General features: G+C 42.4%; 1 protein-coding gene across 1 annotated transcript in view; it reads right to left on the reverse strand.

The window, feature by feature from the left end:
* Positions 1–13,179, reverse strand: part of megf11 (multiple EGF-like-domains 11) — a 365,505-nt gene that overhangs the window by 105,896 nt on the left and 246,430 nt on the right. Inside the window, exons 6-7 of the mRNA XM_072277965.1 lie at positions 12,482–12,694; positions 6,099–6,273 (exon numbers count right to left, since the gene is read on the reverse strand). Of these exons, the coding sequence (XP_072134066.1) occupies positions 6,099–6,273; positions 12,482–12,694 (388 nt within the window). The remainder of the gene's footprint in view (positions 1–6,098; positions 6,274–12,481; positions 12,695–13,179) is intronic.

Consider the following 13,179-nt stretch of genomic DNA (forward strand, 5'->3'; position numbering starts at 1 on the left):
CATTAAGCACATCTACACAGAGCGGTGTTGCAGAAAAGCAGCATCCATCATCAGACACCCCCACCTCCTGAGATGTGCTTTCTTCTTGCTGCTGCCATCGGGAAGAAGGTACAGTTTGGAATGTTTGGAATGGCTGTATCTATTAAGTTGTTCTTGTTTATCCTGTAATATTATATCCGGATGGTTATTATGGATTGTCCTATCTGTAACAATGAATTGGTTGTAGTATAATTTGTAGGACTCTGCTTCCAAAACTGGATCAAGCTTGTGTTTATAGTAGGGTACGGTGTCATGTATGAGCTTGTATTTCAGAACATAGAACATAGAAATACAGCCCATGAGCAGACCATTCAGCCCAGAATGTTGTGCCGAACCAGCTAAAAAAATATCAAAAACACACAAACACTAATCCCCCCCCTGCCTACACCAAGCCCATATCCCTCCATGTGCCTATCCAAACGTCTCTTAAAAGCCTCTAATGTATTTGCCTCTACCACCGTACCAACCAGGCAGTGCATTCCAGGCACCCACAATTCTCTGAGTAAAAAACTTGCCCCTCCTATGCCCCTTGAACCTACCCTCTCTCATCTTCCATGCATGTCCTCTGCTGTTAGACAATTCAACCGCAGGAAACAGGAACTCCCTGTCCAGTCGGTCTATGCCTCTCATAATCTTGTAAACCTCTATCAGGTCTCCCCTCTGCCTTTGACTGCCCCAGAGAAAACAACCCAGGTTTATCCAGCCTCTCCTGATAGCACCTGCCCTTTAAATAGGCAGCGTCCTGGTAAACCTCTTCTGCACCCTCTCCAAAGCCTCAACATCCTTCCTATAGCGAGGCGACCAGAACTGTGTGCAATACTCCAGATGTGGCCAAACCAGAGTTTTATAAAGTTGCAACAAAACCTCCTGACCTTTGATCTCAATGCCTTAAAGCAAGATTTGGTGAATGATGTTTCCGACTTGATTGTGTCTATGTAAGTAATTAGATTGAGTTAGACTGCTGAGGATCCTGTAATGTGTTGGATTATATCTGTTTTTTCTTGGCATTTTCTGTGTTTATCATCTTGTATTTGTTGGCCTTTTAATATGTATTTTTGATAATTTTTTGTGTTAACCACCTGGTCCATAAGACCAAAAGACATAGGAACAGAATTAGGCCATTTGGCCCATCGAGTCTGCTCCGCCATTCAATCATGGCTGATCCTTTTTTCCCCTCCTCATTCCCATTCCCCAGCCTTCTCCCTGTAACCTTTGATGTCATGTCCAATCAAGAACCAATCAAATCTGCCTTAAATTCACCTAACGACCTGGCCTCCACAGCTGCCTATGGTGATAAAATCTACAAATTCACAACCCTCTGGCTAAAGAAATTTCTCCACATCTCTGTTTTAAATGGACACTCTTCTATCCTGAGGCTGTGCCCTCTTGTCCTAGGCTCCCCTGCCATGGGAAACATCTTTTCCACATCTACTCTATCTAGGCCTTTCAACTCGAAAGGTTTCAATGAAATCTCCCCCCCATCCTTCTAAATTCCAGCGAGTACAGACCCAGAACTATCAAATGTTCCTCATATGATAACACTTTCATTCCTCGAATCATTCTTGTGAACTTCCTCTGAACCTTCTCCAATGCCAACACATCTTTTCTTAGATGAGGAGCCCAAAACTGTTCACAATACTCAAGGTGAGGTCTCACCAGTGCCTTGTAAAACCTCAACATTACGCCCCTGCTCTTGAATTCTAGACCTCTTGAAATGAATGTTAACATGGCATTTGCCTTCCTCACCACCGACTCAACCTGCAAGTTAATCTTTAGGGTATTCTGCACAAAGGCTCCCCAAGTACCTTCACATCTCAGATTTTTGAATTTTCTTCCCATTTAGAAAATAGTCTGCATATTTGCTTCTTCTACCAAAGTTCATAACCATGCATTTTCCAACATTGTATTTCATTTGTCACTTTCTTGCCTGTTCTCCTAGTCCTTCTGCAACCTTCCCATTTTCTCAACATGACCGGCCTCTCCACCAATCTTCATATCATCTGAAAACTTGGCAACAAAGCCATCTATTCCATCATCTAAATCATTTATATACAGCATAAAAAGAATTGGTCCCAACACCAACCCCTGCGGAATACCATTAGTTACTGGCAGCCAACCAGAAAAGGATCCTTTTATTCCCACTCCCTGCCTCCTGGGTTATGTCTACTCCCTTTCTTGAACAAGGGAACGACACTTGCAACCTTCCAATCCTCTGGTATTTCTCCCTTCCCTATTGATGATGCAAAGATCATCGCCAGAGGCTCAGCAATCTCCTCTCTCGCTTCCCACAGTAGCCTGGGGTACATCTCATCCGGTCCCAGTGACTTATCTACCTTAATACCTTTCAAAAGCTCCAGCTCATCCTCTTTCTTGATATCTATATTCTCAAGCATTTCAGTCCACTGTAAGTCATCTTCACAATTGTCAAGGTCCTTTTCACTGGTGAATACTGAAACAAAGTATTCATTAAGTACCTCTGCTGCCTCCTCCGACTCCACACACAAGTTTCCACTCTCACTCCTGATTGGTCCTATTCTCACACTGCTCATCCTCTTGCTCTTCACATACTTGTGGAATGCCTTGGGGGCTTTCCTTAATCCTGCTCGCCAAGGCCTTCTCATGGCCCATTCTGGCTCTCCTAATTTCATTCTTGAATTCCTTCCTGGCACCATTGTAATTTTCTAGAGTTCTAACAGTACTAGTTTCGTGAACCTTTCATAAGCTTTTCTTTTCTTCTTAGCTAGAATTTCTACATCCTTTGTACACCATGGTTCTTTTACCCTACCATCCTTTCCCTGCCGCAATGGAACATACCCATGCAGAACTCCATGCGAACATTCCCTGAACATTTGCCACATTCTGCTGTGCCTTTCCCCGAGAACATCTGCTCCCAATTTATGTTCCCAAGTTCCTGCCTAATAGCATCATATTTCCCCCTACCCCAATTAAATGTTTGCCCAAATTGTCTGCTCCTATCTCTCTCCAGTGCAATGGTAAAGAAGATAGAGTTGTGTTCGCTACCTCCAAAATGCTCTCCCACTGAGAGATCTGACACCTGACCAGGTTCATTTCCCAATACCAGATCAAGTACAGCCTCTCCTCTAGTTGGCTTATCTACATATTGCGTCAAGAAACTTTCATCTCCATCCCATCTGAACTTCTTGCTCTAAGGAGATGTCAGTCAATGTTAGGAAAGTTAAAATCACCCATTGCATCAACCCTATTATTATTGCACTGTTCCAGAATCTGCCTCCCTATCTGCTCCTTGATGTTTCTGTTACTACTGGGGAGGGGTCTATAAAAACACCCAGTAGAGTTATTGCCCCTTTCCCGTTTCTGACTTCCACCCACAATGACTCAGTAGACAATCCCTCCATGACTTCCTCCTTTTCAGCAGCTGTGATACTATCCCCGATTTGCAATGTCACTCCACCACCTCTGTTGCCTCCCTCCTTGTCCTTTTTGAAACATCTAAAGCCATTCAGCAGCCACATCTGCCTCTGAGACATCCAAGTCTCTGTAATGGCCACAACGTCACAGTTCCACATATTGTTCCATGCTCTAAGTTCATCTGCCTTGTCTATGATACACCTTGCATTAAAATAGACACATCTCAAACCATCTGACTGAGTGCATCTTTACTCTAATATCTGTTTATCCTTCCTCTCAAACTGCCTACAAGCTGTGTCTACTTGTGCACCAACCACCCCATCCACTACCTGTTCACTTTGGTTCCCACCCCCCTGCAATTCTAGTTTAAACCCTCCTCAATAGCATTAGCAAACCTCCCTCACAGGATATTGGTTCCCCTCCAGTTCAGGTACAACCCATCCCATTTACTCAGGTCATCCCTTCCCCAGAAAAGATCCCAATGATCCAAGAATTTGACACCCTGCCCCCTGCACCATCTCCTCAGCCCCTCATTCATCTGCGCTGTCTCTCTGTTCTGACCTTCCCTAACGTGGCACTGGGAGTAATCTGGAGATTACCACCTTGGAGGTCCTGCTCTTCAGCCTCCTTCCTAACCCCCTAAACTTACTGCACAGGACCTCTACCCCTCTCCTGCCCATGTCATTGGTACCAACATGTACCGCGACTTCTGGCTGCTCACCCTCCCCTTCAAGAATATTTTGCAACTGCTCAGAGACACCCTGGACCCTAGCACCCGGGCGGGAACACACTGTCCTGGCGTTGCTTTTGCTGCCACAGAGTCTCCTATCGAGTCCCCTTTTTATCGAGTCCCCTCTGACTATTGCTCCACCAGACTTCACCCTACCCTCCTGAGGCTCAGAGCTGACCACAATGCTATTGGTCTGGCTGCTGCTGTCTTGCCCAGATAGGTCATCCCCCAGCAGTATCCAAAGGGGTATACCTGTTGCCAAAGGGAATGGCCACAAGGGGACCCTGCACTGACTTTCTTCTCCCTTTACCTCTCAGTGTTGACCCATCTACTCCCTGAATTCTGCACTCTGGGTGTAGCCACCTGCTCAAAAGTCTTATCTATCAATCACTCTGCCTTCTGGATGATCCTTAGTTCATCCAGCTCCAGCTCCTTAATGCGGTCTTTCATGAGCTGGAGTTGGCTGCACTTCCTGCAGGTGTAGTCATCTGGTAGACCATCAGGTTCCATGAATTCCCACATCCTGCAGGAGGAGCATCCCACTGCCATATCTACCATCCTGCCTGCACGGTACAATGGACAACCAAGAGCAAATCATCGATAATGAAAGGAAAAAACGAACCCTTTTAACCTGTTTCTTAGGCTTCAGTCTCTTTTTGTTGAAGCCTCTTGAGTCAAAGCCTGACCCTTCTACTCTCACCACTCGCCTCCTCCCAGCAATGGCTGCCCCGCTTGTCCCTTCTGTACTTTTACTTAATTCATAGTGCTCTGCTCCGGCCGCTGAGTGGGCCTCCGGAATGTCTGAATATCCACGAAGATCTCCTTTTATACAAACTTCGCCGACCTGCGAGTAACTTTCCCAAAGTGCTCTCCTCCCGCTGCTGACTGGGCCTCCAGAATGATCTTTCACTGATTCTATTATGGTTATTGGATTTATTGAGTATGCCCACAAAAAAGTGAATCTGAGGGTTGTATATGGTGACATATATGTGCTTTGATAATAAATTTACTTTGAACTTTGCACTGCAGTTACTCTAACTGTAACACTTTATTCTGCATTCTGTTGTTGTTTTACCTTGTTCTACCTCGACGCACTGTGTAATGATCTGATCTGTATGAACAGTATGCAAGACAAGCTTTTTACTGTATCTCAGTAGGTGACAGTAATAAATCAATTCCAATTCCCTCCATGATTGATGCATCATGTGTACCATCCACAAAATGCACAACGGTAACTCTTACAGCCCCTTCTAAACCACTAACTTCAACCACCAAGGAGGACAAGAGCATCGAGCCCAGAGGAACAGCAATGCCTCCAAGCCGAGCACCACCCCAACATGGACATATATTAGCAATCCTTCATCGCCAAGTCTAACTGTGATACTGAAAGAAGGCAGCTCACCACCACCTTCCTCAACAATGGGCAATAGATGCTGGTCTTGACAATAATCCCAGATTTGAAAAATGCCTGACATTCTTTTAAATATCTACATTTACTTCTACAAATTAATGATCTGCACTCTCTTCGGGTTTACAGCAATCACACTATTTAATGCATTGTGCTTGAGAATATGATCCATGTCCTGCAGTTCATACAATTTATTTGGATATTATTACAGTAACTTGATCAACAACTGACTTCCAGATCTCCATCTTTGCCAGTCTTGGGTCAAGTACGAGGAAGCTGGTGATGGGATGATTGTAATATTCTTTCCTTACTCAGAGTAACTGCTTCGTACTGGTTAACTGAGATGGCAGGTTAGCAGTGGGCAGGTCAAAGGCTCGAAGGGCCGAATGGCCTACTCCTGCACCTATTGTCTAGTTCAAAGGCTCTAAGTTACAGGTAGCCTACAGGAGCCAGAGCACAGCTCCTCCAATATCTAAATCAAAGAACTATTGTCCCTTTATATTCATCTAATGAAAGAAATACAATACTCACTTTATACCCAGGAGTACAGATACACTTGCCAGTGATACTGTCACAGTTCGCCCCATTCTGACAATTGCAGATTTGCTGGCAGGCCTCTCCGTAAAAGCCAGGGGGACACGTCTCATTGCAGTCCTGTCCAGTCCAACCTGCTCTGCACAAGCACTCGCCAAACAATGGATGGCAGCTGAAAGAGCCAAGTATACAATCCTCAATTTCGCTAACTGATCGCAAAACAAAAAATGTTTCATTCAACAAAGACCAACCCAAATCTTGATTAATGCAGGGTTAATAATAATCACTGGACCAATATCCAACATCCAGAGGGTACTTATAAGAAATTACAACTGTTAAGCTAGCCCTGCTGATATCTTTAATACTTTAATTTGAACTGCAATAACCAAAGTCACATCGGCATAGAAGCAGGCACGATGGAATGAGCATCAGGCTAGAAGCTGAGTGAACAATTGAAATAACAAAGTCTTCAGAATGTCCTGAGCACGGCCATATTTCACACGCCTTGGTTCAGCTCAGAGACTTGGTCGTTTTTCTAAAAAGTTCCCATAATCTCATTATGTAGACATGAAGCTAATGATCCAAATATTAAAGGAGGTTATTGCCTTAAATTCACTGTCTGACGTTATGATCCCTCACGAGTGGATTAATGCAGCTTTATTGTTTAAAAATAACATTAGGGAGCACACCAAGGCGCAAAGGCATAAACAACAGAGGCGAAAGCATGTGAATCAGTATCACTGCTTTCTGATGTAATGAGCTCTCTGTCTTTGCTGTGTTGGGAGAGAGGGGCAGAACAAGTCAGGTTTGTCCTGCTGGGAGAAATGATTCACATTCTAGTCACTCTCGCACATTAGAGGACATGTGCTATAGTGAGAGGTGGGACAAACAAGGGCTGCTTTCTCCGGAGTAGCAGAGACTGAGGGGAAATTTGATGGAGGTTTATAAGATTATGAGAGGCATTGATAGAGCAGGCAGGCAGTATCTTTTCCCCAGAGTTGAAATGTCTAATACCAGAGGGCTTGCATTTAAGGTGAGGGGACAATTGCAAAGGAGATGTTAGGAGTTAGTTCTTTTTACACAGACAGTGCTGGGTGCCTGGAACGCGCTGCCTGGGGTGGGAGTGGAGCTGGAAGCAGAAACATTAGAGACTTTTAGATAGGCACATGAATGTGAGAAAAATGGTGGAAGGATATGCACATCGTGAAAGCAGAGAGATTAGTTTAGTTGGGCATTTGATTATGAATTTAATTGGTTTGGCATTACATTGTGAGCTGAAGGGTCTGTCCCTGTGCTGGACTGCTTTATGCTCTATGAAGGTGTTGGCAGACTTAGAGAAAGATGTTGTAGACACTACCTAATCTAGACTTTTCATATGGCACACAATGAATGATGCAAGAGAAAAGTTATTAAACGTCATAGTAATTCATGCGCCTGGTAGACCTGTTACAAGACTAACACACACAAAACTCAGCAGGTCAGGCAGCATCTATGGAGAAGAATAAACAGTCTATGTTTCGGGCTGAGACCCTTAATGACTGTTACTGTAGGGACATAGAACATTGCTCTCAGGTAGTAAGATTAATAAACACAAAGTTATACCAAGTGATATTGTGTAATATTTGCACTATACTCTACTCTGCAGTAAAGACAATAAATTACATAACTATGTAGTCTGCAGTTATTTTGCAAAATTTATATTTCAGGAAACTTTTAATTTGCAACAGCTGATTAAACCTTAGACCAACAAACATTAAACATCTTAATCTTTTCTCCTGCTTTAGCTGCACGAGTTGGCCATTTGATGTTTCGAGACTGATCATGGCTGATTGTCCAAATTCAATTCCTTGTTGCTGCTCCCCATGTTATTTGATCCCTCTAATCCCTGGGAAAATACCTAACTCTTTCTTCAATATGTTTACTGGCAGTTGACAGCTTACACAGAGATTCCATCCGGTTTCACAACAATTCTAATCCATCCCATTGCTCTCCCAAACACTGCTTCATACATACAGGCTGTCCGTAAATCAGGTGTTTGTAAACCTGTAATGATTTGGCTTCAACTGCTTTCTGTGATAGAGAGGTCTACAGATTCACCACAATGAAGATATTTCTTGTCATCTCACTTCTAAATGGCTTACCCATTGTCCTTCAACTGTGGCTATCATCCTCCATCCAGTTCTATTAGAATTTTGAAGGTTTCTATGTACAAATGCAGCTGTACATCCATGTTCCTGTATGTGAATTCTCTCATTATGAAGACCAGCATAACATTAGCTTTTTTGCCTGCTGCAGTGACAACCTTTCCCTCAGCATCTGGTACATAAAGATATTCAGGCCTCGTTGTACCTTGCCCTTTCCCAATCTATAACCATTCAGATAGTCTGCCTTCCTGCTTTTGCCAACAAAATGGACACTATCCAGAAACACTACCTCACTGTTGTTGCTCTCTCTTTTTGCACTATATGATGAAGATGATGATGATGGCTAGTTCTTCGCTCGCAAAGATCAGGTGGGAATCACTGCAGGACTTTTTTTCCCATCTGCATTGCGTAGGTTTATAGTGAGGATCGGTGTGCGTGGACGGATTCCACAGTTGTGCCGACTGCGGCGACAAGTGGGCAGGTTGAATATCGGAGTCTTCCTTCTCCTAGACAGACTGCCTGGCAAGGCTAATGGATCCCATCTACCCGGGTTTGGAATCGGAGCTGCTCTTCTCCTAGGCTGGCTGCCAACCAAGGATGATGAGCCCAGCCTGCCCACACAGTTATACTGCTGGAGTCTTGGTCATGTCATGACGTAGCAAACTTAGTAAGAACGGGGACATGGTAGTGTAAGAGAGGCTATATGTGAGTGACCTGCTGCATGGCAAACCAATCAGTGGTTCTGCGGCGATCATTACACCTGGAAAGGAGAGACTATGGGAGACACTCCACCTTCCTTAAGAGAGCAGGATTAGTGGACTTTGTAAAAACTTCTCTGAAAGTCCACATCCATTGGTTCTCACTCATCAGTTCGGCTAACTATATTCTCTAAAAATTCCAGTGCATTTGTCATTGATGTGAGGCTATCCGGGCAATAATTCCCTGATTTGTAAATACTGGAGTTACATGTAGTATTAGCTTCAATCCATCGGAACAATTCCAGAGCCTAGGGAATGTCAGAAAATGACTACCAATGCTCTCACTAATTCTAATGCCACATCCTTACCTACTCTGATGTCCTTCCAGAATGTATTTCCGGTCACCTCAGATGAGAAAGAGTTTGCTATCTTGTTATACACACAGTAGTTTCTATATTGTACCACCCTTGCAGCCATCTTGTTAAATTGGTTTGTCAGCGTGAACTAAACTCAGCCAGAGACGATCCCAAGCCCAACTGAGAAAGGAGGAATGTTGTACAGGGGCTAGCTACCCCAAGCTGTAAAACCTAGAGCTACAGAAGCACCTGGGAGAGGAGGGAGAAGGTGGGCTATACCTGGAGATGACTTGAAAGTGTGGCCCAGAACAGAGGCCTATGTCCCAGTAGTGGTATTGGGTTTAAGAAGAAGTAGTAGTGGTATTGGGTTTAAGAAGAAGAAGAGTGTGAACTACTTTAACCTTGTATCCCATTAACTTTCTTTGTTACCTCTCCCCCCACAGCATAAATTATTAAGCAGTTTTTCTATAAGCTGCTAATTTCCTTTGTCTCCTTCAAAAAGCAAGTCATGCCATTCATCAAGGCAATTTTAACCTGTATCACCTGTCATTAAATATATTCAGGAAATCACTTGGCTTTTGATCTTTCCTTGCCTCCTTCTCCCCTTGAAGAGATCTGGTAAGTCACTAAAGAGTCGAGCAAATTTCTACAGATGTATCGTGGAGAACGTTCTAACTGGTTGCATCACCGTCTGGTGTGGAGGGGGCCCTGCACAGGATCAGAAAAAGCTCCAGAGGGCTGTACATTCAGCCATGGCACTAACCTCTTCACCATCACAAACAGCTTCCAAAGGCAATGCCACTAGATGGCAGCATTTGTCATTAAGGATCTTCACAACAGAACATGCTCTCTTCTCATTATTACCATTAGAGAGGATGTACAGGAACCTGAACACACACACTCAACATTTTAGAAACATCTTTTTTCTCTCTGCCATCAAATTTCTGAGCAGCCCACGAACACTACCTCATTATTTTTGCTCTTTATACACTATTTATTTTTCTTCTATATATTTCTTGATCCTATTAAAAGTTTTAGTATATTTTATATATTGCACTGTCCTGCTGCCGCAGAACAATAAATTTCACAGCATATGATTGATCATAAACCTGTTCTTGCTAAAACCTACTATAACTCTATAAGCTTTTTTCAGTTCAGGTGAAAAATCAGAGCACTGAAATATTGATTCTGTTTCTTTCTCTGCAGAAGCTGCTTGACCTGTTATTTCCATGAATTTTATCACAAGCTCTTTGCAGTTCCCCTCGCTCTCTGTAATTGTTGTTAATTTCAAGTTCATTCAGTAACTGCTGAAACATACTGGGGAACTTCAAACCAATTTTCAGATATGGAACCACAAATAATAAATATGTTTTTATTGTATTTGTGTCAATAATTTCAATTTTTATGAAGTTCTATGAAATATGAATTTAAAGTTGGTATTAATGGAAATATATGTAATATGCTATATAACTTGAAATATATGACTTGAAGCTACGTAGCTTCTGAATTCATCGTAATGTTAATGTCAGCAGACTGAGCTGGCGGGGTGTGGTGATGTTGGATCGAACTGTTTAATTCTTAGATTAGACTGTTTAATTGTTATTTTCTTTGCAGTGTAATAATTAATTATCTGCATTTTAAGTAGTGATTATACACATATGACAGTTTAATATGCCTCTTGTAGCCATACAAAGTATAATTCTAAAAAACTCTGGAAGCACCTAAGTTCTGCATTAGGTGAATAAGTGTTTTCTCATAGGTAAACTTGGTACTGCAGTGTTTCAGTAATAGCTTTCTAATTGGTTAATTCTTATCTATAAATTTGAAAGGAATTTTTCTTATCACTGTGGTATAAAAGTAGCTGTTCTATCCTGCTACCATCTTAGTTCTTTAGTCCCTCCTTGCTCAGTAGACCTCTGCCACTGTCCCACTTTCCTTTGCTCCAGCAACTCTCAATAAAATGATCGTGAAGCAACAAGTTTTGTGCCTTTTTCCTGACTTCTGAAAGAACCTCGGACTAAAACACCAGAATCCAACAGTGACAGCAAGTGGTATTCAGCCATTACAACATCGCAATCAGATTTCCTCACCTCTGAAAGCAGACAAGGTTTTATGGGCTCTCACAGAGATACTCCATGTTCTCTGCATAAATGATGTTGAAAATTCTCACCAACTGGGCTTCCCCATAGCAAAGCAACAGGAGGAAGCCATTCAACTCATGACTGCTCTCCTGATTACTTAACAGTGCTGATCTGAAAGACAATTCATAATACTTTGCTTCCCATCCCTCAGTACTCTTTTCTAAATGAAAGACACCAGCTCCATGTTAAATGTTTAATTTTAACTCAATATCCAGTGTTTTACCTATTTCCATTACTGTTTATGTGAGTAAGTTTGCTCCTAATTCATTTTCATGTTACAATCGTGTCAAACTCAGCCGGCTCCCTCATGGGCACTAGTCTCCCCAGCATCAAGGACATCTCCAAGAGATGATGCCTCAGAAAGGTGGCATCCTTCATTAAGGACTCCGATCAACCAGGACAACACTCTTCTCATTGCTGTCATCAGGGAGATGGTACAGGAGACTGAAGACTAACACTCAATGTTTTAGGAACAGCTTCTTCCCCTCCACCGTCAGATTTCTGAACGGACAATGAACCTCACTATTGTCCTCTCTATTTGCACTGCTTACTTAATCTAATTAAAAAATATACATTTGTTATTATTTATAGTGTTTTTAGGTACTACACTGTACTGCTGTCGCAAAACAAATTTCATGACATATGCCCGTGATAATCAACTTGATTCTGATTCTGAAAACCGGTGCTTCACTGGCTGTGTGACATCCAGAGATGGAAAAAGGGGAAATGAAACAAATATTTTTCATTTTGTTCCCTACTACTTCAGCACCTCAGAAGCCAGCTGCCAGTTCTGTGTGGTACAGCTATGAAACAATGCAAACATGATATAAAATGGAATATAGCCTGTGCTGGTCTCATTTTAAAACCTGTTTGCTTGATTCTCTCTCCAAAAGTAGGCAGAATATGACAGAAAATCTGAGTTGGATTTATGTACAAAAACATAAATTGGCTGCTTACATCTTGCACCATGGAAAACAATTTAGTTAAAGAAATTAACCAATGTAAGAAATCAGCACATTGTTCTATTTAGGCTATCATTACCTCTGGGTGTGTTTGCCATTGCAAGGACACCGTTTATTGCACTTCAGTCCATACAGTCCATCTGGACACATTCTGTCTTGGCAGCGGTCGCCAGTAAATCCTGGTTTGCAAAGACATGCTCCATTAACGTGGTAGCATTCAGCTGCATTCAGGCACTCACACGTCTGAGCACACTGCGGGCCATAACTGCCGATGGGGCACTCCTCCTGACACCTACAGGAAGCAAAACGTGTAGAAAGTCATGACTAGATGGAGGTCCCTTTTTCGACACAATAAATGCATACAGGTTATTTCATATCAGATTATGAACACAAGATCAGAAACTGTGTAAGATGCATACTATGACATTATTCTACTGGCTGTTTGATCTCTGTTCAAACAATCAGTATCAATACACAGACCATAAGACCCTACAAAGGATTGTGAGGACTGCTAAGAGGATCAATGGGGTCTCTCTTCAAAGTTCAAAGTAAATTTATTATCAAAGTACTTATCAGAATCAGGTCTAATATCACTGGCATAGGTGATGAAACTTGTTGTTATGTGGCAGCAGTACATTGCAATACATAACAATAAAAACTGTAAATTACAGGAAGCATATGTATGTTAAAAAATGTTAAACTAAATAGTTAGCACAAAAAGAGGGAAAAAAGTAATAAGGTAGTGCTCATGGGTTCAATGTCAAGGTTCATTTTCTT

The sequence above is a fragment of the Mobula birostris genome, chromosome 14 (genome assembly GCF_030028105.1).
Source record: "Mobula birostris isolate sMobBir1 chromosome 14, sMobBir1.hap1, whole genome shotgun sequence".
NCBI lineage: Eukaryota > Metazoa > Chordata > Chondrichthyes > Myliobatiformes > Myliobatidae > Mobula > Mobula birostris.